This window comes from Sceloporus occidentalis, unplaced genomic scaffold (assembly GCF_023333645.1).
Source record: "Sceloporus occidentalis isolate IW3139 unplaced genomic scaffold, rSceOcc1.0.p SCAF_76, whole genome shotgun sequence".
Lineage (NCBI taxonomy): Eukaryota > Metazoa > Chordata > Lepidosauria > Squamata > Phrynosomatidae > Sceloporus > Sceloporus occidentalis.
Window position 1 is genome coordinate 5,100,963 of NW_028317056.1, and position 27,832 is coordinate 5,128,794.

Sequence of the window (27,832 nt, forward strand, 5' to 3'; positions counted from 1 at the left end):
ATGGCTGTCTACTTTGACCATCGGATAGAGCCGCAGGTTCCTGCAGCATCTCCATCCATTATCTCCTGGCATTGTCAGCAGGCACTACTTGCTGTGGCTTCCACCTCAGATGCTGGAGGTTATGTGGATATCTACAATGAACTGGTACGGTGCCTTTATGTTCGTCTTCTATAGATCTGGATCAGGGTCCATAGATCAGCACATCCTTCCCATATATTCCGGTTCTACACAAGTTTCTTTAATTTTCTTCATGTGCAGGGGGAACACGTAAATGGAACTCACATTGAAAGAACGTATCAACCCACCATACTCGTCTGGCATCCAACGAGATGCATACTGGCGGTGGGCTGGTCTACGGGAGAGGTGGTTGTTTTTAATGAACAAGACAAAGAACAGTACACAGTGCCATCTACTCATGGTGCTGAGATCACGTTACTGGAATGGAGCAACAACAGTAGCCACCTGATCTCTGGAGACCATGTAAGTATCAGTGGTGTCTCTGTATGTGTGGTATTAAGGATGGTGAACTGTACCTCAGTACATCATATTTTGATGACGTAGAAGCAGTCCTCTCCTTTGGGAACTGGTAAGTAGCTGTGAGTACTTTAGTGCTAACCACTGCTTGCCGATTATGCTCCACAACTTTATAGAAGGCTTTAAATCCCACCCTTTTAATGACAGCACCTTAATGTTATTTTGTGACCCCTGTTACAAAATCACGAGCATCACTTGTTTCTTTGTGGTTTCTTGTCTTGGTTTCTAGCATGGATTATTAGTTGTGTGGCGGCTGGACCAGCGGGGACGAGTTCAAGGGATACCTTTGCTTAAACATGAGTATCACAAACCCCTGACTCACTGCCTCTTCAAACCCTTATCTCCCGACGAGTAAGTGGCAATGGTTTGATATATGACTCCTGCTTTGCAAGTTCTTTATTGTATTTACATTCTGTTCAGCACCAACATTGGGAATGACAAAATGTTTTGCATTATTCTTGCAGCCTTACGTTTTATTATTAAAAATCAGTGTGTTCACAGCTACTAACTTGCAAGGGTCACGACATTAATCATTCGCTGTTAGCTGCCAGCTTTCTGTGGGCATTTTGGTGGAGTTTCTGTGGACTGATCTGTGCCTAGTATATAACCACAATGTCTCAGGCTTTTGTTTCAACTTATAATTGTTTTTGTAATTACAATATAACAGGATTTACCGATTAGGATTTATTCCGTCTAGTGTCAAATGGAATTTAATGTCAAATTTAGCTTCTGTTTGTAGTTGACATTGTGCAGAAAACTAGATCTATTCAAATGCCATCTTTCTACCTCTGCCGACAGGGATCTAGCCCAGCTGGCCAAGGCTGCGGTGAGTGGCGATGAGAGAGCACTGGACATGTTCAACTGGAACAAATCCGTGAAAGGTTCTCCAATGAAGGCCAGGACTCAGCAGGAGTTCTCCTTTTTTGTCAGTGCAGGAGACGGTAAGTAGGGTTCTGGGTTGCGATCATACATGTGATTCCTTTTACATCTGTATGTCTAAAATTGGCACTTGTCTTGTATGTGCATGTAGGAACCCGGCAAGCCAATTGAGCTAAGAGGTCCAGAGATTCTGCCTCCTGTTGGCTGCATACAATCTTCCAACATCTATAATACTCATTATTATACACTATAGAGAAAAATGTTGTTTCTGTTGGTGGCAGGTTCGGTGTTTTGGGTGAATGAGCAAGGAAAAAGCACTCAGTTGGTGTGCATGGACAGCCCAGTCCGACGGCTGCTATTCAGAGAGAAAAAATCATTTCTAGTAGTGATCACGGATAGTCTGCTGCTCTCCCAGTTCTTCATTACACCAGATGCTGGTGCAGAGGAGGTCTCGAAGGTAAGCAGTGGAGCCTTGTTTAAGATCAGATCATACAGAGTGAGGATCTGTCCCCCTTGAAGAATTTAAAATAGAGCTTCTCTCTGATATCTGCCATTACTTCAGATTATATTGTTATGTATTTTTGGACAGGTGAAACTGACTGGGAAGATCGGTCATGCAGCCGACATCCTTTGGGTTGACAACAGCCTTCTAATTACAGCGACTGGAGAAAGCGTTATAAGGTGAATTGTATGAACACCTAGGGATTGTGTGTACAGCATGACTTTACATCATGGCTTTTTATGCTTTGGGTAATTAGTGTAATTATTTGACAATTTCCTAGTTTAATTCTTTCCTTGGGAAGCTAACTACAAGCATTTTCAAGATATATGCACTTGACTCTTCAGTTTGCAAATTCTGCACACTTGGTCTTAAGTCAAAAAATACGCAGCAATTTCTAGATGAAAACATACAAAGAAAATACTTTATTATTTCTAGAATGCTGATTCCACAATTTTAGTTTTTGCTTGTTTTTATTAGGTTCTGGGATCTGGAACGAGAGGACAATTATGTACTTTTCCTGGATGAGCAGTTGGGGTTTGAAGCTGGGGAAAATATCAACTGCATTTCATACTGCAGTGCCAAAGGTAGAGTATGCCGTCTTCTCAGGATTATGGGGAAGACACTGTTTTTGGGTCTGGGGGATGCAGAGTTTCCAAGTCGCTGTGTACGGTTTTGTCGGCATCCTCAACTTTGTTCCAAAAGTACCACTAGCAACAGATTCTTCCCGTACACAAATTCATTTTTAATATTATTACTTACCGAATACCATTAACTTTTTAAATTAAATCAATGCCAAGATATCACCTTTACCTTGCCTTATTTTTTGGAAATCTTAAAGGGCTTCATAAATAGATCTTGTTTCTGTCAAAAATTTTCTAATTGTGATTTATTGGGTTTCTGATGAACACATTGCTTTGTTGACATTATACTTTTTTTTCCCATTTCAGGTATATTGGCCGCTGGAACTAATAAAGGCAGGGTGGCCATGTGGGGCAGGGTGCTCCCTGCCGGGGAGAAGTCTATCAGGGTAGATGGAAAGGACGGTTGGAAGCTTAAAACGCCAACTGAGCTGGAAGGGAACATCACGCAGATAAAGGTAAGAAGAAGAAATGATAAACTTTATTGGAGAGCTAGGATACAGAGTAATGCAAACAAACAAAACTTTCTCCTGCAAAATAAAAGTTCAATCAAACTTTCTTTGGAGTAGTATTTTTTTGTTGTTGCATAAAATGAATTATGCGAGTGTTGAGAGAGTGGATGTCATTTTACTGTTTGGAAGCCGGTGAAATGGGATCATTGTGTGGGTTGGTAGTTTAGACCTTCAGTGAGCAAAATCATCAAGAGCAAGTGTAACTTACAGATCACTTTACAGGTGCAAGATATGGAAGCACATCTGGAAATTACGCACGGTTAATCCCAATTCTTTACCTTTTAGACAGAAAACCAGCATGTCTGCCACAGGTGTTTCAGTAGTAGAGGGATGTGGGCGACGGGTACAAATAAATATAACTTCATTTCTGCCCTTACAGTGTCTACCGTGGCTTGTTGTAATCTCTGTGTCCTCTTTGCTTAGCTTTTTTAAGAACCTGGTAATGACTTGTAACCCGTGCCTTTACTATCTCTCTGGGGTTGCAGTGGGGCTCCTCCAAGAACCTCCTGGCAATGAACAATCTGAGCTCCGTGCTTATCCTCAGTGAGCAGATAATGTCTTCTCACTTCCACCAACAAGTTGCAGCCATACAGGTGGCTCCCACCCAGCTCAACGTGACTTACTTCGCCACTGGGGCAACGCATAGCCTGCGGACTGACATGTACATTAAAGGAGTGTTTGTTACTAAGGTGCGTGACCAATTAACTATTATTAAACCCCAATCACACGATCGTCTCTCAAATTTCTCCCCAAATCATCTACTTAGATTTTTTTTGTTTTGATTTAAAGGATTGATTTACTTTGCTTAGAATTGGATAGTGATTCTTACACGTTTTGGGAACAAGTAATAATCATTGTTACTTGCGGCTTCATTAGGACGCAGTTGTCGTGTGGAACGGGAAGCAGGTCACGACGTATGAGTTGGAAGGACCCACACTAAGGAACACAGGTGAGATCATCCGGTGTAAGAGAAATCAATGTAAGATGTGTTAATTTTCCTAGTACAAGAGAGTTGCAGTCACATTCACTCGCCCAGTTGTCTGATCTGGTTCATCCCAGTAACATCAGGAGGAACCTAAGGTCTGTGTTTGAGCAGCGTACCTTATGGGATGGTGAGACCAATAAGTGATAAGAGTATGAAACTCACATATGCATTTAAAAGATTGATTTGAACTCCTGTTGTACAGCGCTGAAGAATATGATGGTGCTAAATAAAACAATACATAATAAGAAGAAGAATTTGCTCCCAGTCTGCAAAAACTGGTCATTTTATATATAGCAGCTTTTTTTGTTTTTGTTGACCTGTCTTTCTATTGTTATCTATGGCTAAAGAAAATAATAGTGAACAAGCAGCCTTATTAAGCCATGCTGTTCTTCATTGTGTAGTGGTTAGATCACACTCATCGTAAATTCATTATTGGGTTCTAGGTTCCTTTCTGAGTGATTCCCCGGTGCTTGCTATGCATGAGGAGAACATTTACACCGTAGAACCCAACAGAGTCCAGATTCGCACTCTGCAGGTGAGCACGATAACATTTTTCTTACTAATATTATGCTTCGCCAGTACTCCTAATAGGCTGCTTGTCTTTGTTTTCATATTCAAGTGTAGACTCTCCATGATCCTGTTTGAGTTTTAGTGGATACATCCATTAATTCATGGAAGAAGATGACCTGCCGCTAGCCTGTAGTAAACATCTGCAAATGTTTCAAACCAGAACATGAAACGATTAACATAATTTACAAACGCCTCTAGAACAGATAATCACCTTATAATGAATCTCTGTTTAATTTGAAAAATGTAGCTGCATTCTCCTGTATTAATGCGAAAATGCTTTTTAAGGGTCAGCACCATGGAGCAGGGGAGGTCATTTTTTTCCATGCACTTCCTACTGGTTTTACTGGCTGGATATCCCTGATTCGGTTAAAGATCACTCCATGAGGGAGCCTACAATGCATGAGTAAACCTGCTTTTCTTTTATCACTCAGGGTACTGTCAAACAGCTCCTACAGTTCTCTAAGTCCGAAGGGAACCCATGTTTGCTGGATATTTGTGGCAACTTCCTGGCGGTGGCAACGGACACTGCTCACTTCAAGATCTTTGATCTCTCAAGGAGGTAATGATGTTTGGCTCAGTATGATCAGTTGTCCAAGGAACCATTATTTTGTTAGCTGGGGCAGTACCAGTTTACCAGTTTATTAAGCTAGCATCGCAGTAAGGCAGAGCATGCTCGGTAAATTATTGCCTCTGTACTGGAAAAACCTACCAATAAAAGTGAGAAAGTCAATTGGGATGTAATATGCAGGTTTAATGTTTATTTAAAGGGAGGCCAAACCTCACAGCAACTGCAAAAACCTATTGGAGCTGGCGCCAGGTCTGGAAGGCATCGTGTCTGTGAAGTGTAACTCCAACGGAAGCAAAGTCAGTATCATCGCAAACAGGGTAAGCGACAACTGCGATTACATTTATCTTTTTTTGAAACAGGTGGAGGTGATGTAAGTGACCCAATGTTCACCATAAGATAACAGTCTAGCATGGAAACAGTAAAATAAAGGACGTCATATCTGGGCCCAGATGTCCACCAACAAATATGAGCTGGGAGAGGGGCTTAGGGAGTGAGGAACCTTAGGGCAAGAGGTTTAGGCATTATAGTCTTTTGTTCAGTTTCATGCTAAAATGCGCCGAAACATTACAAGATTCCTGCCTCAGTCTGAGAAAGAGATCTGGGATGTCCCAGAAATGTATGTAACTTTACTTTGGTTTTTATGTTGGCCAACTTTCAGATCCATTTTCTCTTGGGGTGATGTGATTCCCCCTGCCAGATATATAGCTTGTAATTCCACAATATTACCACTGAGTGGCGCACAGTCCTCCAGATTAATATAACACATGCTGATTCTCTAATTGAATTGTCTCTCTTTCTCTAGCCTGATGGCAATCTGGACTCCAAAATGTATTTCTATGATGTTGAACTGGACACTGTGACATTTTTTGACTTCTGGAACGGAAAGGCAGAGCAAACAGAGTCCCCCACTAACCAGGACGCAGATCTGTAAGTGGCGCTGAGCTGGGGCGGTTTTTGTAAAATATATAAGAATCTCCTTTGTGAGAACCTTTTTAGCTTCATACAATCTAGAATGGTGTTTCTTCCGATAGACATAGTTTATTCTCAAAATATTAATTTGACAAGAATGTATTCCATGTGTTCCAAGCTGTGGGAGTCAGCAAAATATTGCATCTTGATCAGTCATTAAAGGAGAGCGTCCTAGTTCTGTAATGCTAGCTTTCTGTGATCGAAAATCTATCCAATTACCAAAGCTGTATTGTAATGCAAATCTCAAATAGCATTGGATTAAGGGTGCGATTTCCAGTAACTATCTGGCCTGGCAGCTTTATCAAAGCGTTAATATTCCAACAGGAATGTAACCAAGGTTATTGACCGTATCCCAATCAATCAATTCTGGGACCAGAGTGAACCTCGGCTTATCGTGTGCGAAGCCATGCTGGCTGTTCCAAATTCAACACAGTCATCACCAAAACGGTACATGGACAAGCCAGTCGATGTTCCTCAAGGAAAGGTACGCACCGTCTGATTGATGACACCCGTTTTAGTGAAATCTTAAACATATAACTTAATGTTTTAAATGATAACCAACCTTGTCCAGTCAATGGCAGATAAGTATGCAAAGTGGAAATCCCATTGGGTGCTTCCATTGGGTGACACTCATAACCCCCATGCCGTGTATTGGTTACTATGTGTGTATTGTTAGTGTACATGTGTATGTAAACATACATGGTCATGGAAAGTGAATAAAATGTAAAAGTTTCTTGCTGAAACACACAGCGATCCATTTTTGAATATGTCAATTCGTTTACCAATGTAAAAATGAAATAATTATCTCAAGATTCCAATGGTCGCTGGATCTCGGTATGCAACCTTTTGTCCTTTGCCGGTAAATCCAAAGTATTGTAGCCGAGTTTTTTGTGAATAAAATAAAAATTCTTTATTGGATCACACGGAAGAAACCAGTCTGACATGTTTCATAGATATTTGGCGGAACATGTCAGCCTGATTTCCTCCGTGTATTTATGATCTTAATACGATCCAATAAAGAATTTTAATTTTATTCACACAAAACTCCACTACAGTACTTTTGATTTACTGGCAGAAGTGCACTGCTTGCTAGCTTGAATATTATTTATTGGATACTCTGTTTTAGCAGCACCCGGCTATTGCCTAAGCTCGGCTAATACCGCATATTTTATTTGCAGGAGGACATATTGGTCATGTCATTCTTCAGCACCCAGGAACATGGATTACTGCTTCAGGAGACATTCCCGCGGCCTGCTTCCCTCCAAGCCCTTCTTGGCATTGAAGTCCCCCATTACTATTTTACTAGAAAGGTCAGCACTCATCACTTGGTACATACAGCCTATCAGAAAGCCATGTAGTGATGCTGGGTTTAGTGTCCCACCAGCGACTTTTCCATTGGTAAACACACAAACGTACAGCATTATTTCTCCTAACGCCACAGTATATTGTTGGGCAAAAGAGAACACCGCCATTCCAATACCTCTTTGGATTACTGTAGCCAACAGCGCTGATGTGTACACCGTTCATATCTCAGTGTTTTTTTTCTTTCGTTACATGTCATGACATTCCACTTTTCACCTTTGTTTTCATGCTTTTCATTTACAATGTACTTATTTCTACTTTATTTATACATTTATTTTCTTTGCCTGTTTTACTTGTGTGTTTTGATGTGTTTTTATTCATTTTTTTGCCACCCGCCTTCAGTTGTTATTTCGGAGGGGCTGTGCCTATCAGCCTGTTGTGAGTATAACACTGGAATTCACACACACACAGTTCTGAAAATTTTTACCCCAAAAAGGAGACCGTACATTTTACAGCAGAGCAAATATAATATAATATACTTCCATGACTTGATAGATGATAGCCAAAGTACATCGTGCTTTGGTCACTTGTGTTTAGTTAAAATGTCACAGCCAGGCAGAAAATATGACTCCTAAAATCTTACTGATGGCCCATAATTTGTTTGTGCCGTGTAAATTCAAATATAATTACTTGTAGACCGTGGTTCTAGGAGACGTATTCTAGAGAAAAATCCTTTAGTGGCAGGAATATATATATAGATGGCCGTAATTACTCTTGTCGAACTATGTTTTTTTTATTATTATACTTTACACAGCCTGGGGAGGAAGAAAAACCCACGCAGGTAGAAGAAGGGGCACCACGGATCCCCCAGATGGTGTCGAAAAGGCCCCTGCGCGACTTTATAGGACTTGAGGACTGTGACAAAACCACCCGGGAGGCAATGCTCAACTTCAGCTTTTACCTCACTGTCGGAGATATGGATGAAGCCTTCAAGTCTATCAAACTCATCAAAAGGTAGGACAGTCCGGATTTTTCCTTGTCACGCCCCACCTCGGTCCACCATCGCCTGCCACAGTACTGAAAAGTTAGTATCATGGGAAAAAAATAGGTTTTTTTTCTGAATTACCATGTGCCAACTGCACTTAAAGACCATAATTAATGTTTATTACTCTGAGAGTCAAGTACTTCCGTACCACTGGGCTCCTTTTCAAGTCTTGGAGCGTGACCTTCAGACAAGATCTGGAACACAAGGTTTACGCTTAAGGCGCGTTACCAGGAAATCCGAGGAAATGCTGCTACAAGGGAATTCTTGTCCTAGGACACGCTTATATAGAAGTAACGTTATTGTGAAGTTTTTCACGCACCCAACCTTTTTTTGTGATTTACTGTGTCGGCCCCAGAATGATATAAATCTCTTTTATTTTCATAAATCAAGCTCTATGGTGTCAGGGCATTAGCAACTCCAAACAGTCCACATCTATTGAACGGTCAGGATGGGATAATCCGTTCTAACAGTGATAACAATTCTGATTGATTTTTTGAGGCAAGTTTAATAGCACTGGGAGGATATGGGACATTTTAGACAAAGTAAAAGATATTGGGTGTAATTGGGTATACCGTATCCCCCCCCATCAAAAGATATCTACCTATATGTTTCACAAAGACGCACATTATTGCAACTCGAAATGTTTGTACCCCTTTGGGACTTTAATTGTTGAATATACACTAATAATTTTTTGTGATCAAATAGCTTTTTTTGATAGGTTAAAAATGTAAGCTTTCATTATGATCCGCAGACAAGCTTTGTTGATGGACTCTCTGAGACATCCGGCAATGGTTTGTCTTTCTTTTTTTTTATTACTATTATTAATGATCACTTCCTCTTAACATTTCTGTGCAAAAGATGACTATCTGGGGTCAGCGTAACGAGAGCGTATATTTGATTAGTGATGTGCTGGAGGATTCGGAAGCAAAGGACGTAGGTCATATTTACAAGGAAGCCTTTTTTTTGTGCTGATTCCAGCATTTGCGACTTTTCCTTCACATCAAAAGGGAAATTAGTCCAACCTACTCGCCTTACCTCATTACATCCAATGTAGGCCGCTACAAAGGGGGATCTTACAATGAAACTTTTTACTTTTCATATTTATGAAAGCTACAAAGTGCAGGTTTTTTGCCCACCTTTTTTATTATTGCTAAAATTATTTTTTGTTTTAAGAAATTACTTGCTGTTTTAAAATGATTCTAGTTTTACATAGCATAATCTTTTTGGACAGCTGCACAGTTCTGTCTCTCTTATCATGGTCCTGTCTACTAGACAGACACCCTGACTTCTGATCATACTGCCCTGTGATAAATAATAGAATGGCTCTGTCTTAAGCAACCAGAAGGACCTTCTGACTAAAGAAAGGGTATGGAGGAAAGCACTTCATTAGCACTGCCATAAAGAATCAGCTCAGTGTGGTGTAGAGCAGGGTAAGTCACCCAAAATATCACTGACAACATTAATGGCCTCCGGGTCTGCAGATAGTTTATTGGAAAGCGTTTCAGCTGAAACAATCCACCAGCTCCTACTGGGAGAAAAGATGGAAGATCCCACAGTTACCTAGCAGAGCAGCTACGGGATCCACTATATGTGAAAAAAGTAACAATACACCAAAAGACAATAAAGCGGAAGGTTTTTACTTGCTTATTAAAGTTGATTTTACAAACCCAGAGTGATAAATAATAACACAATACAAAAAAAAAATAATAATAATAATATAATGTTACCCGGTGTTCATATGTATATATAGATAATTATAAACTTGGTGAATTTAATTTCTAAATGTTACTGGAACTGTATGTACGTGGCTAGGGGTGTTACATTTTAACACTTTTATATATAAAACGACCCCACGGGAGGAGATAGCATACAGTAAATACACTTAAAGGTGGGGACTTTCTTGGCACCCCCACTTCTACATGTGCACCTCTTACAAGCTTTACCTGTGTGAGGACCCTGCTGATCTAGTGAGGTGGCCGAGATCTCTCTTCCTCTTACCCCTTGCTTTGCTCACCAGTCGGGTGAATGAATGAATGAATGAATCAGGTATGACACAATTACAAGGTGGGCTAACAAGGTAGGGAAACAAATGCTCTTCCTCACACTTCAATTCAATATTCTATAGGGAGCTCCCTAGTAACTTGGGGTCTTCATCTTTGCTATTATGCCGCGAGGTGGGGATAAGTGCTACAAGTGTGTAATATTTTTCATATGATGAGATATATTGGATCCATTTAGAGAAGAGATGGAAATCTGCATGGTCTAGACTCTTAAGGTTTCCCATAAAGAATATTCAGGGTCCTGAAAGATTATTTTTACAGATGTTGAGACCTTCTTCTAACAAACATCAATTAGCAAGACTTCAAAGTAAATGTAAAATGTACTCCAACCGATGAAAATAGGCCGACGTCCCCAAATGTTCACTATTTGTTTGGTAGCATCATCTACTTTAATGAGGACCACCAGACGTTCTATCCTCGGCAGCGGCTGTACAAATCCTTCTGTATATTAGATCCACTGTAGGTGGTCACACCTTTCCACCATCATAGAGTTTGAAAACATTGCACATTCCTCTGCAACAGCTTCTGAGTTCTCTTTTCCTTCGTAGATATAAATTGTATGATATATATATATATATATTTATACATTGAATATTTATGGCCTTGTGGTTCCTCTGTCTATATGTTCCATGGAAATGCAAGTTAAACTCTGATTGTTTAACTTGCTTGGCAATATACCGGTATTTGCCGTCGCCATGTCCATTTTTATTCTTTTGGAGATCAGTTGTCCCGCAAGCCTCGGTCAACATGGAGACTCCACGTAATCGTTCTCCAAGCCTCGGCGGAAGCGCGCGGTGAGAGTCCGGCTGATGACGATGACACGTGGAGCCATGCAGTCCTCTCGGCGATGGAGGATGTTCCAGATAAGGATAGCAGCTGCCAAAGTTGCCAACAGGCAAGCACCAATGTCCATGTAGCAAGACCAGGATAAGTGAGTGTGAGGACCAATGCGGTAAAAAGTCACCAGACCTATAACCAGCACGAAACCTGGAAGAAAACAAACATTCTTATTATGTATCTTATCTTTGAAGAAGCTCTTTGAGATCAGTTGGCCTGTTTTTGGAAAAATTTTGGAAATCGTAAACATGAAGTCTAAGGAAAACCTGATTTTGGTTGCATTCCTGTTGTAGGTGACACATTAGTTTCTTGGATGGCTGAACTCTGAGAAAAGGCATTGGCCGTATTCAGGCCAATATAATACTTGCTGTGGTCAGGATATGCCCCCAGTCACCCCCCACCACAGGCGTAAAGGCAGATAAAGACCCCAAATGTATCCTCTGATTGGAAAATACAAGGACCGGGAAACACGCTTAAGATCTGGAATAGCCCCGCTGGCTCTCCGCCCTCTGGTTCCAGCGTTGTCTTCATGGCCTGTCCATCAATCCCTACCATCACTCGCTCTGCGCTAAACTGTTCACACCTCCCAAGTACCCCGGTTTTTGTAGAACAGTCCTAATGTAAACCCACTGATGGATTTATATCTTTGCCATGGAAAGTCTTACTTAACATCTGGTCTGCTTCGGACATTATCGTAATGTTCCATCCCCAAGTACTGTTGCTCTCGGCCATACTCCGATACAATGCATTATCGCGGTTTAGCGGCTGCGTCCCTGTTTTTCTCGGGAAGGAAGCTCTCCCTCTTATTATTATTTAGTCTCTCGTTGGCATACAGCGACCCGCACGCTCCCCGCGGCTAAATTTAGCCTGCCTGTCGCTTCCCTCTTTTTTGTGAGCCGCGGTCTGCTGTGAACGCCGGGCCGAGGGACAGAGACTGGAGGGCGCCAGGAAGTCCCCGTCCAGGACGAGGAAATGCCTGTTACTACCTGTTATGCAAACTGGGTCTGGAAAGCCTCGGACATGAAACAAAAAATGGAAGGGGGTGGGGGGGGGGCTGATTCATAGAGAACGAGTACGGAGGAAGCGGCTTAAAGGGGCAGTCCCTTTAACATCTCAATGAGATCGGAAGGATCGCGTCTAACGCTGCCTGTCTGGGACCGAAACCGGTAACGGATTAAACCTGGTGTCCGTCGCTACCTCTGTTTAACTAGACAATGAATAATATAATTAAAATATATTACCATTATATTATTATAATATTTCTCATTTTTAGATTGAATGGTGCTGCGGAAATTGTTGGCGCTATATAAATAAATGATAAATAATAATAATATAATAAATGTATTATTATGTCTTATTACGGCTGGAAGTAACTTGTAAGTACAAACTTTTAAAAGTGGCCTTATCACCATAGCAGCCAAAGGTATAACAGCCAGTCAGCAGTTGCTATGACGATAAGACCACTTTAAGAATTGTGTTTATTTACAGAACCTCTTTTGTACGTTTTGGAAGAGAAAGGGAGCGCCTTACTTGGGTCGAGCATTATCGGAGTACTTTAAGAGAAGTTATCTACGCGCTCGAGTGTTTGATCGAGGACTTTGAAATGCAGCTATGTATAGAAGGGTAATTGGGATGGATTGGGGGGTCTGATTATTTTTACTCAGGCACAGCTGCCCCTGTTCTGGGTACGCATTTATTTTTTTACATTCATAGTCGTAAAGTTTGATGGCCGCACTTACTAGCCAACTGGAACACGGCTGCAATGGCTTCCTCCCACCACTGGGAGTCCTGAGTGATCATCGGCAGCTCCAGAAGGCCCATGAGGAAGATGAGCTGGCCGGCTGTCAGGGCGGCGGTGGCTATGAGGTTACAGGCCCTCATCATGTCAAATTGCACTGGGGAGAAAGACAGAACGGGCGTTTAATCTCACACACCGTGTATCTGCAGGCAACGTATCCACCAACACCAGAAAGACCACACCACGCTCGCCATGTTTGCCACGCTCTTCTGGCTTTGTGGCCCTGGGGAAGTTATTATTAGTTGTAAAAGGCCACCATAATACACAGCGCTGTACCATCTCACGGGATCGACAGACCGCTTGACTTCCATTAAAACATTACATTAGAAGAGTGCTGAGGGACTTTTGAGGATGCTGGGAATGGTAGTCTAGAGGGTTGATCTCGCCTGTCTTTAGTAGCCTTTATGACTGAGCGCAATGGGAGTTCTAGTCCAAATCAGCTGATGGGCCTCAAGCTGGGCAACCATGTATATCCAGTACCCGCTGGTAGCTCTCTGGCCTTTTTGGAACTTGTAGTGATCATCAAACCATGGTTTTAGCGCAGGTTTGAGAAATAATGCATATATATAGCGCGCGATATGACCATAGACTACGTTATGGGTTTTAAGATCGCGTACGATATTTGTCACAGAGCTGCGTCATAGCAAAAAGTAAGGAACGGAATCTCTGGCTAGTAGGAAGCTCTTGAGAATGTTCCTCTTAAGGGTGATAAGATGTTTGAGAACCAATCAGTCTGCGGGATTGTCTGTTCTTCATAAAAACTACAGAGAGGAGGGCAAGGCGGTGTTTGGCGTAAACAGTTTTATTCTGTTATGTTACCCGGAGATAAAACCATCAGACTCCCAAAGCATGGCGGTAATGGCCGTTGTCAGATGGTCTTTGTGCGGTTCGGACCTCACCTACCTGGGATCTGCTCACTCCCTTCCACTCTGCGCTAATAGATTTTTTTATTTTTTTACAAAGCTGGAAACTGTTTAAAAACCAGCTTTCTACATGTGGTGTTTGACCTCCGGGGGAACATTGGTGGGGGAGGGAAAATGAATGATGAATGTTTTATTACCAATGACCTCATGCAATCTGAGCCCTTTTCTCTTTACCCTTCCCATGCTGTAGAGAGCCCAAGCCCTTTAATCATTCTTATACCATCCCATTTTCAGTACCCGGTCACGCAAGAGTTAACCATTAAATGTCACGGATACAAATTCCCGCTTGGAATGGGGGGGGGGGGGCAAATACGAGATTTCACTGGTGCCCAGGGCCCTGGATCTTCCCAGAGAATGGATCATTGGGAAGCAGGAGCGCGCCTTTCACATATCTCCATACAAAGTATTCTATAGTATTAAACATCAATGACATGGTTACAAATATGTATATCTTACTTCAATGTTCATTATGTTAACCAGCCATGTATCTGTTGAGCCAGACCATAATATCACATTATTATTATTATTATTATTATTATTACAATTTATTTTTTATGCACTATAACATGAACCGTACCCTCAGGACTAATACATTAATATATTTTTGGCATTTTTAGCCTGTATATAGTTAAGAACATTTGAGAAATCATCATTGAATAATCAGGCTGTTTTAACGCTATAAATAAAACCTGGCCTGAGACTTGCTGCGCTCGCTGAGTTGAGCGATGCCTCCTAGGACTGAGTGACCCACTCATTAAACTGGTTATTTCCATAGATTTCTTTAGCTCAGGAGATACTGTGGGTAACCCTACTGGTTCTAGGATCCTCTATGTGTTACAATGTATTAAATCTATTATTTTCTCACTTCCTGTGTGATCTGTTCGAAAATATGCTAAAACAAGGAGATTTCACCCCAGAAGTGGGGAATCTGCCGTATTTCTATGTTATTCTTCTGTCTAATCCGTGTTATAGTTTAGACGGGACGCGTATCTGTGATGTGCAGGAAGAATGTTTGAGAGAAGCCGTGTTTTATTTGGATTTTTTTTTTTTTTTTATTGATTAATGATACATCTCTCCGAGCCACTAGTTGTCTCGCAGTATAAGAGATCACATGAGGTGAGCGTTTTAGGTGTCTTTTTCTGAGAAAGCAAATACTCGTATTGTAAAAGATATTGAGTAACACTACGCTACCCCTTCTAAAGTTTGGATTCACTTTCCTTGATTTTAAAAGAAATGCAAATTTTGTCCATTAAAATAAAATGAAATGAATCAGAAATCCAGCACAGACGCGGTTAATGTCATAAATCACTATTGTACCTGGAAATGGCTGATTTTTAATGGAATCTCTTCATAGGCGTACAGAGGCCCTTTATCACTCCCATCACTCCTGTGTTCCAATGGCCCTTTATCACTCCCATCACTCCTGTGTTCCAATGGCCCTTTATCACTCCCATCACTCCTGTGTTCCAATGGCCCTTTATCACTCCCATCACTCCTGTGTTCCAATGGCCCTTTATCACTCCCATCACTCCTGTGTTCCAATGGCCCTTTATCACTCCCATCACTCCTGTGTTCCAATGGCCCTTTATCACTCCCATCACTCCTGTGTTCCAATGGCCCTTTATCACTCCCATCACTCCTGTGTTCCAATGGCACGTTGTGTTCACTAATACAAGTTTAAGTTTAAAAGGCTAATTGATCATTAGAAACCCTTTTGCAATTATGTTACAGCCAGAAATGTCCTTGTTTTCCATGAGCAGGGCTCCCTCCACCTAACGTATCAGTTTGTCTTAGTCTGTCAATTTAATATATATATTGTATTAAGCGCTGCGTAAATTCTTGGCACTATATAAATAAAAAATTATAATAATGAAAACGGCTAAGTGACCCCAAACTTTTAAGCGGTAGTCTGTATCCGCAGCTTGCAGGTGAAGGCGTAATTGTGATATACGGATACTCACGTTTGACTGTGTTGCGGGATTCCTGCAAACCAGAGATCTCTGACCCCCAGCCAATGGAGTGGCATTCCCGTTCTTCCCCTTGCCCCGGCCGAGGGTTAGGTGCCAGCACCCCTCTTCCAGCCAAGCACATCTTCCACAGTCCTACAGTGCGCTTGCGTCCTTCCTCCAGAGTCTGGTACACCCAGTTTGGAGTGAAGGCAGCCACGTTATTTAGAATGAGTGACACCAAAGCCACCGTGACTGCCACAGCCACCAACCTCTGCATGCCCATCGCACGTTCCCTCCGAGCTTCCAGATCCTCAAACAGGACCCCTGCTCCTCCGGACAGGGTCAGGAGCGGCTAGAGGACATCTCCACTCATTCTGAGAGTCGACAGCCCCCCAGGAATAGTATTGCCCAGGCAGCTGACTTAGAAGTCCCATGAAAGGGAGATAGAAGGCAGAAGATGTTCCCCTCTATCCGCACTCCTGCAAAGTAACTGCTACCTCCTCCACACCAGGATGCAAGAGCATTCCTGTCCGGACCCCCAAAGAACTACGAGCTCCGGCTAACGTGCCAAACCAGACCCTCTTCTTCTCACGCCCCAAGGAGACAGATGTGTTCCAGATGTGGCCTCCCTCTCGCAAGCCCACTTAACAGCTCGCAAGCCCCTCGAGCAAAGAGGGCGTCTATAACGATGGCAGCGTAGAGGTGCCACACGTTCCAGATGCAGGAGAAGCAAAGAATCTCTTCTATGGACGACAACAAAAAGAAAATCCTTTATAAAATCGAAGGGGGCCAAAGGACCAGTTTATCCAGCAGCTGATGGAGGAGCCGAATAGCGTGTATGTGCTCGTATCTCTGTGTTCAGGGCTGTAGGCAGGGAGGTAGCAGCTGATAGGAAGTTTTTTTTTTTGTTACGGATATAAATATTTTTGGCATGGAATTCTGTTAATTTGTTTCCTCTCTGTCTCTCCGAAAGGAAATGGTTGTTTTTGTGTTGCAGTTTCCCACCCCCTTTTTCCTTTTTTTTTTTTTTTTTTTTTTTTCGCCCATCTCCACCACCCCCCCCCCATCTCTGAATTTTTCAATCAAACAGACAGAGGCTCTCAACTGAAATTCTAGCAGGATCCATATCAAGAACGGAGAAGAAGACCCTCTCCATCCCTCTAATTTAATAATATATTTTTTTTTTTCTCAAAGAAGGCGGACATAGAAAGATCCATGAGATCAAAATATAGAAACGTTCTTAAACACCAGACGCAACTGCTCATCCTTTGGAAGTTCGGTGTATGGTCTCGCTCCAGATAATACGTTTCGGAATAAAAAACTGGGGCCAGAAATACAGAAATGAGAATTTTTTTTTTTTTTTTTTTGCCATTTTTAAAGACTTGTAAGCACTAGGAAGTTGCCATGCCAAAGAGCCAAAAAATTGTAGGGTGTCCTCTTCTTAACCATTCCTCCATTCCCTGCGGTTCAGAACTAAGCAGAGGATCTGAAAATCCCCAAACCTGTGCTTTAGGTCTCAAAATCTGCCAAACGTCAAGGATTTCTCTGATCAGCATACATGCAAAACATGAACCCGGAGTGTAATCGATTGTCGTTTTCTGGATTATTTAGAAAAACCTTTCTAAAAGATTCTATTTTCCAGTTTACTTTTCAAGGCAAACTGGGAATATTGGCCTTTAATGAACGGATTCCTATAATAATAATAATAATAATTATAAAATTGCAAAATGTATTCCTCTCTAAATTGGGTTTGTTCCTTAAGTAGGCAGAATATACTTTTAGTAGTTGCTTCAGTACCGTATTTATATTTTTCTATAATATAATGATATACATATAAGATATACGGTATATTATATATTATAAGTTATATATTATATATCATAAGATATTATATATTATAAATATATGTATAGATGTGTCCAGTAGGGGGTGCAGTTGAGGCAGCATAGGCTTCCGTCCAATCACATCAAAGCCACGCACTAGGCATATTTAACAGGAAACCCCTATCTTTTCCGACAAAAAAAGTTAGATTTTGCTTCTTGGTGAAAACCGGAGGCTAATTCCTGTTTTTCAGATTTTGTTGGGGGGGGGGGCAGTGATTGTGGAAACAGCTAACAATTAAATCTGTTAACGATTTCAGCGACATGGTGATCGCTGGGCACTGAGTAATTAGGAGGCCGCAGAGTTCGGTCTTAAGTGGAATTTTAAGAAAACTCAAGTTTACATGTGAATAGCTTATAATAAAATTGGGAACATCTGTTTTCAGACAGGAGAGAAGATTAAAGGCTCATTTTTGGGGTATTTAGGTTTTGCATTACTTAGCTTATATAAGACTTTCCCTTTCATCATTTGTGTTCGAACGATAATTGTTAGATAAATTTCTAAAATTCAGAAAGACGAGCCATTTTTCCTTTTTTTTTTTTTTTACCCTTTTTGCTTCTCAGTCATGACCCCCCTACAGCCGGTCATGGTTAGCTGTCCAAGGGGGGTTGTAAATAAATCCGATGATCAGGGGAATGAGTGTCTTCCCAGAAAGGGAAATGCTCTTGAAATATTGGGAAGCGTCTCCAGCATCGTCCAGCGGTTTACGCAGAGGACAGGCCGTATAACACGCGGACCCCCGGCAGAACATGTCGCTTGTCAAGCACATGGGAAACATTTACAAAGCCGCTTCCCGGTAACACGGCAAAGGAAGTTCCCAGGCTTTCAGCGGAGAGTTTCTTAGAATTCCAATTTAAGAGTGAAAGGGAAACCTAATTATCGTACTAATTCCAGTAGATTCCACCTTCGGCATCACGCTCCCCAATGTCTGGCTGGTGCAGCGAATTAGAGGACTGCATCGGGATGCCTGTGGGACCCATCAAAAAACTTGCGTGTGCGGGTGGTTTTTCGGGTGTTGCGGACGTCAGACAATGTACCTTCGCGTTGCTCCCACACAGTGTGTCTTCTTTTATTCCGCCCAGGAACCCAACAGGGTCACGTGAATTTACGTCACGTCACATGACTCTGCTCCGTTCCTGCGGGACAAGAGCTGTGTGGGAGCAACGCGAAGGTAGCCTTGCGGGAGTGTGCAGGAATGAGTATGCGTGATTGAGGGAATGAATGAGCAGATGAATGAGTGAATGAATGTTTGTGAATGATGTTTGCGGGAGTGGAACACGCACGTTGCAGGAGCAGGCGGTAATGGCCAGAAATTCAGCGGGAGCGGGAATAATAAAACAGTCCCACGCAGGGCTCCACAGCGAATCATATTCTCGTTGAAAACCCTTTTATTGTTCCATTCTAAAAACTGATATTTAAACCGGCAATTGATTTTTTCCCTTTTTTTCTATTCTTCATCGCTAGACGGCAGGCAGCAGAATTCCTCGGTCTCTCTGAATAAAGTTAGTCTTCGGAATGAATAGGTTACAAAGTTACATAAAAAGTCTTACCACACTTCTAGCCCCATCCAAAAAATTATATCTGAAGAAGAGACCAATGAGGTCCCAAATGCTTAAGTAATGTTGTATCTTTTTATTATACTCTCCCAACAAAATGTATCAACTACAACTAAAACTCCATTTCTTTTGGGCTAACACAGCTCTAGCCACTTTTTCAGTATAGCGTACAGAAACACATTCATATGCGGAGGGGGCTTAGTATGTCTTCTTACTCTGCGCTCCACCACTTTCCATTTGGTCTCTGGCAGGGGGGGTGAGTATTGGACGCTAAACAAAGCTAGGAATGATGCATTCCCCATAATTACGCTCTCAGACGGCAGTATTAGTCCCGCTCCCCCCTCTCCAGCATCATGTCTCCCAACCACACCTTGCATCGCGGCGATGGCAGGAAAAGAGCCATCACAATGTGACCCGCGGCATCGGCCGCCGAAGTGATGACTATCCAAAGGAAGGCCTGGGGTACACACCTTATCCTCCCCGCAACATGCGTGTGACATGGTTCCGCAGAATGTGGGGGTGCGATAGTCTGCACAGGCTACACAAAACCGCCAATGCTCTGCAGAGTTCTCATTTTCTCAATAGATTAAAAGAAACATAATGTCCAACAGGAGTGGGGGGGGGGCAATAACTCAGAAGCAGATGAAGTCATTTCTCTAGTACGTACCTAGAGCGGAGTCTCGTGTGTGGACCTTCTGGTGGGGATCCAACATCATCATCATCATCATCACCCATCGTGCACCATCTGCCCGATAAATACACACTATAGTATCATTATAATTCCCGTAAATTTTATTTCTCAAAACAATTTCAAAATCCAGTCTTGAAAAATAATTTTTTTGACGCATAAATCATTAGACGGTTTTGGCATATTTATCATATTATCATTATTATTTATTGTTTTATGTAGCGCCATCCTATTCCACGTAGCGCTGTCCAAAGTGATCAGAATAAAAACAAACAGCTGACTGAAAAACAGAAAATCTCATTTAGCCATTAGAAATTTCCTGCTCTTTTATGTCTTTTTTGTGTGTGTATCTGTATCTTGGTGGCACTTTTGTCTGAATGCACGTCCTACGTCTCTGATGCTCCTTTGGATCTAATCCATTTTATGTCATCCTCCTGCACCATTAACCTCCCTTCTACATTTCTTCTCCCTCCTCCTATCTTTTGTTCTTTGCCCTCATCCATCTCTCCCACCTTTTCAGCATTCCGGGGGGTTACACATCATTCATTAGAAAACACTAAAAGCCCTTCTCCCCAGCCCACCAAGCCTTGTCCTTCACTCCCTTCTCCTGCTATCTCATCCACCACTTCACCATGTCTATAGAACGCTCTCCCGTCCCTCGCTTTGCCCTCCCGAGTATCTCCAGGCATGGCTTTTCCTCGTTCAATCAGCGCAGGAAATCCTCTGTCCGCACGATGGTGGGAAAAGGACGGTGTTTACTGTTGGGAAGAGCCTCTGTGTACGTGTTCTCGTGTTTAGCTGTGGTTGTGCTTTCCTTCGAACTGTAATCATAAACAATCATCGCTGTCCATTAACCTAGAAAAAAAAAAAAAAACCTCTAAAAAATATACTCGCCGGCCAAGATCCAAGAGTTATCACCCAAAGTACGTTGTCTATAGCGCCACTTGTGGTCAAACGGGAAACTACCACCGAACCAAGACTACATCTTATAATGATATGGAGGATCTGGAACCAGTAGGGTTTATACCTGTGTGTATAACATACTTTTTTATTATTTTTTGGTTGAAAGGTATTGTTTTTTTAATACACAGTTTCTTGCGTATTGTTGTTGTATCTATATTGATATATGTTAAAAGGCCAATGTGTAGCGATGTATAATTGGGTAGGTATCTTATTAAATCTCAGATTATCACCAATGCCAGTTTTTGTTATTTAAAAAAACATACCAGAAGGTAATTAATGATTTTTTTTTCATGAATTCCTTTTTTAAAAAGAATAAATAAATTTGGGTCAGTTTATCGCACTTTGCTCTTTTTGTACATTCTCACCGTGATTCTTCAGCATGAGCTTAGGGTCCTCGCTTACATTATGTTTTAAAATGCATTTTTTTTAAATATATTTCAAATATTCCAATTTTATATAAGAAATGACATGCTGATTGCCTCTCCTACTCTGCAGTGAGTCAGTCTGGGAGAACATGGCGCGCATGTGCGTGAAGACCAGGAGGCTGGACGTGGCCAAGGTGTGCCTGGGAAAAATGGGTCACGCACGGGGTGCCAAGGCACTGCGGGAGGCTGAGAAGGAGCCCGAGGTGGAGGCCAAGGTGGCGATGCTGGCAGTACAGCTGGGCATGTTGGTGAGTAAATGCCCACCTGTCTTTGTAAAAATCCTGTTCGAATCACTACTGAGAGAATGTTCTCCTGCAATTGATTAGCAATGCGTGTTTTACATTCGTTCCTCCACCGTCTCTCTCGCAGGAAGAGGCAGAACAACTGTACAAAAGCTGCAATCGTCATGACCTCCTCAACACATTCTACCAGGCATGGGGCCAGTGGCAGAAAGCCATTGAAACCGCCGAGAGCCACGACAGAGTCCACTTACGCACCACTTACTATAACTATGCCAAGCACTTGGAGGCTATTGGAGACCGTGAGGGATCACTCAGCTAGTGAGTAGCGCATGATGAATAATAGTACAGGCTGTAGTGATATTTTGTATGAAGATTCATTTTCTAATTGTAGTCTTCATAGAATATTGAGGGTCTAAACTGGTAAAACCAGCACATTCAGTACAAGTATCCCGCTGGTTTCCATAGTAATTGCTTAGCTTTGCATTTAAAAGCTTTTTAAGAGTGAACACCAATGTTCACTTTCCACTTTTTCAGATCTACCCATAGAGAGGCAATGACTTCTTTGTGAAATAATCATTTCTAGTTAAATGTTGCGGTTTTCACCCAGTATGGCCCAGTGGGGCAGAGAAAACATTTCCTTTTTAATGGGTTGCCCTCTGTGGGTGTAGTTGAAGACCTCTTTAAGATATAATGGGATGTAAAATATTTGGTTTAATGAGTTGAGTACAAACCACCAAAGCAAGCTCTTCCTACAGCATGGAGCGTGATACTCCAGCCATGGTGAAGACACAACTTATCATACATATCTAAAGGCTCTCCTCCACACATTTCACAAACAAAGTAAAACTTGTAATTAAAACCTACTGGTAGGCTTGTAAGGTTGTATCTCAGGAGCATATATTTCAGTAAAACAGATTGAAGCTTCTGCTACTGGGCATGTAGCCGTCTTCTGTTTGTTGATGGTTGATACTGGTTTTATAGCTTCTGAGGTAGGTTAGGCTTTATTTTATGGTGCGTTTGGATTACCTATAGAAAGTAAATATCAGACACAATGGGGTCAAGCATGAATTATTTACAGTGATTATATCCTTTGATCAGCTACGAGAAGTCTGACACCCATCGCTTTGAGATTCCAAGAATGCTTCTGGATGACCCTCAGGCCTTGGAGAGCTACATCACCCAGAAGAAGGACAAGTAAGAGAACCACTTCTTCCTCCAAGCTCTCTGAAAATATATGTCATCAACCCTACTATCTATGAAAAGGTGAGCCTTGAGATAGTTCGCCCAAAATATCTTCTTCTCTGGTTTCCCCCTCTAGGAACCTTTGGAAATGGTGGGCTCAGTACCTGGAGAGCCAGTCAGACCTGGACAGCGCGCTAAAATACTACGAGATGTCTCAGGACTACCTGTCTCTGGTTCGGGTGCACTGCTTTCTGAAGAACATCCAAAAGGTAGCGTCATTGTGGACTTTCCATATTTATCCACTTTTTTTTGTTTTTCTTTGTCATCTTGCCCTGTTTTTCTCTTCCACATGAATCTCTTTTGGTCACTTTGCTTTATTTAAATCTTTCAAGCTTTTGTAATGCCTTTTTATTTGGGCGGACTGGATCGGCCGAAAGGTTCTTATCTGCCGTCACTATCTATGTTTCCGTGTTTCTATTTATGCCTTGCATATGAGTTGTAACGAACATCAGCTTTCTCCGTTCTAAGTCCTTGTTCCCTGGTCCTAAGACGTGTTTCTTGACGTCTTGTGGTTTTTTTTTTTTAGGCTGCGGAAATAGCCAACGAAACGGGAAATTTAGCAGCATCTTATCACCTGGCAAGGAAGTATGAGAGCCAAGGTGAAGTGAAGCAGGCAGTGCACTTCTACACCAGGGCCCAGGCATATAACAACGCCATCAGGCTCTGCAAGGTACATGGGGTACATTTATACAGGTGCCCTCCAACCTCAGCCGAGGCCAGACTGTGACTTTTTATGGATCTAAGAGTATTGTGTGAATCTTGTATACTCCGAGGCTTATCCACGCGTGCTCTCTCTCTCACTCAGGAGAACAGCCTAGACGATCAGCTGATGAACCTGGCTCTGCTGAGCAGCCCCGAGGACATGATGGACGCAGCCGGCTACTACGAGGAGAATGGAGAGCAGATGGATAGGGCAGTCATGCTGTACCAAAAGGTTAGCGTGTGCTTATACAATGGGATATAGACGGAGGGCTATGTGCTTTGGATCACACATTTGTCAACAAATTTAAAAGTAACAATATAAAAATCTGTGGACCTCACAGTCAATGCAGAAATCAGTAATGTGGACCTAGCTGTATATTTTTTATATTAAACATATATATATATATACATTAAAAAGAGTTTTCTCTTATAAATAAATTGATGTTTTGGGTTCTGATTACCAGAGCTGAGAACTTGTCAGGGCGTAGAGATATTTTAAATAAAATCATATGCTTCAGACTCTGTGACCCCCAAGCAGCAGCCCATTTACCCTGAGATTAGGGTAAAGGTCTGCCACTTCCCAGCTATGCTGAATACCCATATAATAATAAAGACATCAAGCCAGATGTTTACCCAGAATGTATACCTCTATACTGGAAATGTTATTACTGTGTGTTACTCGTTAGGCTGGCCATCTTTCCAAGGCTCTGGAGCTGGCATTTGCCACCGAGCAGTTTGGAGCCCTACAGATGATTGCTGAGGAATTGAATGAGAAGTCGGATCCGGCTCTCCTCTCTCGCTGCTCGGATTTTTTCATCCAGCACAACCAATTTGAAAAGGCGGTGGAACTGTTGCTGGCAGCTAAGAAGGTAAATCTTCATGTGAGATGAGAATAAGTACATTTGATTGTATCCCTGTCTTTCTTCAATGAGAGAGGAAGTTATCACCGTTATTCCCCCCCCCCCCCATAGTACTACGATGCTCTTCAGCTGTGCCTGGAGCAGAACCTGGTCATAACGGAAGAAATGGCCGAAAAGATGACCGTGCCAAAGGACTCCAAAGAGCTGAGCGAGGAGGCCAGGAGGGAGCTGCTGGAACGCATCGCCGACTGCTGCATGCGACAGGGAAACTATCACCTTGCAACCAAGAAGTACACACAGGCTGGCAATAAGCTGAAGGTAAGACAGAGAATCCATATCAAGGATCCAGAACTTAGTAAAGTTTCCTCCTGAGATTCAGGGAGTTCTGGTTCCCCCAAAACGCTGTACTAATATATTGTAGTTTATCATGAATATCCCACCATGAATGCATTAGGGGCTTTAGGGGAAAAGCAGACCACGTCAAGCATCAACGTTTTATCATAGAGCTTTAGTTTCACACCCATGATGTTTTCTGCAAGATATTTGTTTTATGTAAATTGCTTTTGTTTTGTTCCCCAGGCAATGAGATCCTTACTAAAGTCAGGCGACACGGAGAAAATAGTGTTTTTTGCTGGGGTTTCACGCCAGAGAGAAATCTACATCATGGCTGCCAATTATCTGCAGTCGTTGGACTGGCGCACGGACCCCGACATCATGAAGAATATCATCAGCTTTTACACCAAGGGAAGGGCTCTTGACCTCTTGGCGGGATTCTATGATGCTTGCGCTCAGGTGAGTGTTGTGGTTTCTCGCTGACGTCAACTATACATTGGTCCGCTGTCCTGCATCGTATCTTTTGGATGTTGTCTGTCTCCCCCTCTAGGTGGAGGTTGACGAGTATCAGAATTATGAGAAAGCCCTGGGCGCGCTAACTGAAGCCTACAAGTGTCTGTCCAAAGCAAAGATGAGGAACCCAGAGGAGCAGGAGAGAAAACTGTCCGACATGCAGAGCAAGATTACTCTGGTGAAGAGGTTTATCCAGGCACGCAGGTGAGACGATAGTTCACACTTATTTTGTTCTATAACAGGGGTGTCCAACCTGCGGCCCTCCAGCTGCTGCAGTACTACATCTCTCATAATGGTCTTTCAGCTAAGGGGCTGGCTGAGGAGTATGGGAGATGTAGTCCCGCAGCAGCTGGAGGGCCGCAGGTTGGACACCCCTGTTCTATAACCTTTCTGGTCTCCGTGTAAGTCTACTGTAGGCACTTGGATGGTCTGCACGCGTACCGATGTTTGTGGTTTTCCCTTGCTGGAGCCCTCGACATGGTTATTGACCTGTTATCTCATGTTATACACAACTAAAACACATGGACTTGTTCTCCAGATACCCAATGAACTCTTTTATAACATCTTTAATAAAACACGTCATGCTTAACATACACCTCACATATCATTGTTCCCCAGGGCATACTCAGTGGACAGCCAAGAAGGTATAAAGCAATGTGAGCTTCTGCTGGAGGAGCCAGATCTGGACAGCGCGATACGCGTCGGAGATGTTTACAGGCTTCTGGTGGAACACTACACACAGCACGGAGACTTCCAGAAGGTGCGGTGGGCTTCGCAGGCTGGGAGAAACGTCTTTCTTATTCATAATGTTCCTAAAAGAGGAGTATTCTGTACTCAGCTCCGTGAGATACGTGTTAGGGTTATCTTCACTGTATCACGGATTTCTCTCCATTCTCTCGGAAGATTCCTGGGAGATGTTGCGCAATAAAATATGTTTAGGTTACATTAAAGAAAAGACGGTATCTTTATTCCATGATTATTAATATATATTGTAAACAGGAACCGAACGGATTGTGGCGAGAAAGAAAAAAAAGCCTTGATCCTCTGGCTTTTAGTAAAAATCCTTAATGCTTGTTGTGTCTCGCTAGGCATACCGTTCCTTGGAGGAGATGCGTTCCAAGATCCCTTCTGTCAAAGTGACATATTACGTGCCACAGAGTACGGTGGACGCCGTCCACAGAGCCCTCTCAATCCCACTCAGTCGGCACGCTCTACCCGAGCACGTGCGGCACAACAGCGTGGAGGACAGCGAGGAAGTGGAGGAGATGCCAGAGATTGGCTACGAAGACGAACCCTAGCACTGACCCTGTTCGCTAACTACAGGGTTAAAGGAATGTTTTTTTTATGGTTGAATCAAGTGCCCTCCACCACAATGCCAAGAGGAACGACGTACGGAGTCTGCTGCACATTCTCAATAGGACCTCTTACAACTCATTAAGGAGGCAGTATGTGCGAGAAGCAAACAAGCGTGGACCTTTGCCACCTATGGGCCTTCATTTGCAATATACTATTGTTGTTCTTTGCACAAAATGCACCTCTTTCTAAACCTTTTTTTCACAGACCACACTGTGGGCCCTTTAAAATGGTTTAAAGGACGCTTTAAGCATTCAGGCTGATTTCAGATCGAGGAGGCATCTCCACTGGACACTAGGCTGGGAAACCTGATTTATATCATGAGAGTCCGTCAATCAGAAACAGGCAGAGCTCATTCCATAAACCAACATGCGGACGCTTGGTTTGCGATATCTTAAGCAATACGCGCAGCCATCTCCAAGGACGGCCGTAACCTCCACGTAGCTGTTTTTATAGCACAGAGCTTTTTTTTTCAAAGCACTACTAAATTATTTTTTTTTACGGTCTATTTCTATAATAAACACAAAAACATATTGTTACAGTTTGTCCGATTGCAGTCTGTACATCAATGAAATTGTGTTATCTTAGCGAGATGACAACGTATCCAGTATGTTACTGAGCGGATGCTCCATAGGCTCCTGTTCATTAAATTCAAGGGTATCTAAAGTAACACACCCCAAGATCTTCAGCAGTAATGGCCAATGGGAACAGACCCTGGAGACCCTTTTGTGTTTCAGGGTGGTCTTTCTTTACGTTGAGTGGAGGAGACAAAACATTGTAGAAGGTTAAAGTGCTTTAGCTAATTCCATTCCCAAATTCCCAAAGCAGAATAGGGAAATGTAACACCCGTTTGTGCAAATAAACCAATTGTTGTGGAAATTTTACATTTTTATGATGTTTTTAAAATATATTTTGATAATTTACTTGCACTTATTACTGGTCTCATGTTTTGTATGCAATATTTCTTCTATCCTCGAATAAGCTGCTCATTTTGTACTGTTTG

General features: G+C 42.4%; 2 protein-coding genes across 2 annotated transcripts; one reads left to right on the forward strand and one right to left on the reverse strand.

Moving 5' to 3' along the window:
* On the forward strand, nt 1-26,774 carry LOC149285875 (intraflagellar transport protein 140 homolog). Its single transcript, XM_089494963.1, has 29 exons — nt 1-144; nt 259-480; nt 764-885; nt 1,333-1,475; nt 1,695-1,870; nt 2,003-2,094; nt 2,393-2,499; nt 2,863-3,011; nt 3,551-3,754; nt 3,942-4,014; nt 4,494-4,585; nt 5,052-5,179; nt 5,388-5,505; nt 5,991-6,115; nt 6,482-6,626; nt 7,339-7,467; nt 8,274-8,473; nt 21,655-21,832; nt 21,954-22,144; nt 22,925-23,020; nt 23,145-23,277; nt 23,595-23,738; nt 23,874-24,002; nt 24,457-24,639; nt 24,742-24,948; nt 25,210-25,422; nt 25,514-25,680; nt 26,095-26,236; nt 26,565-26,774. Exons 1-29 carry the CDS (start codon nt 1-3, stop codon nt 26,772-26,774), a joined length of 4,362 nt encoding a protein of 1,453 aa, XP_089351089.1.
* On the reverse strand, nt 11,307-16,354 carry LOC149285876 (transmembrane protein 204-like). The gene is made up of 3 exons (XM_089494931.1): nt 16,084-16,354; nt 13,141-13,296; nt 11,307-11,551 (listed from the first exon to the last, which is right to left on the reverse strand). Exons 1-3 carry the CDS (start codon nt 16,352-16,354, stop codon nt 11,307-11,309), a joined length of 672 nt encoding a protein of 223 aa, XP_089351057.1.
* Nucleotides 26,775-27,832: the final 1,058 nt, after the last annotated feature.

Bases quoted from the DNA above. Each gene is read 5' to 3' on its own strand.
- LOC149285876 (XM_089494931.1), bottom strand. From the start codon at position 16,354: ATGGGCATGCAGAGGTTGGTGGCTGTGGCAGTCACGGTGGCTTTGGTG. The intron at 13,297-16,083 runs GTGAGTATCCGT...CTTTCTCCCCAG, and splicing joins ATCCCGCAACACAGTCAAAC to TGCAATTTGACATGATGAGG. The intron at 11,552-13,140 runs GTAAGTGCGGCC...GTTTTCTTCCAG, and splicing joins AGCCGTGTTCCAGTTGGCTA to GTTTCGTGCTGGTTATAGGT.
- LOC149285875 (XM_089494963.1), top strand. From the start codon at position 1: ATGGCTGTCTACTTTGACCATCGGATAGAGCCGCAGGTTCCTGCAGCA. The intron at 4,015-4,493 runs GTGAGATCATCC...ATTGGGTTCTAG, and splicing joins ACCCACACTAAGGAACACAG to GTTCCTTTCTGAGTGATTCC. The intron at 7,468-8,273 runs GTCAGCACTCAT...TACTTTACACAG, and splicing joins ATTACTATTTTACTAGAAAG to CCTGGGGAGGAAGAAAAACC.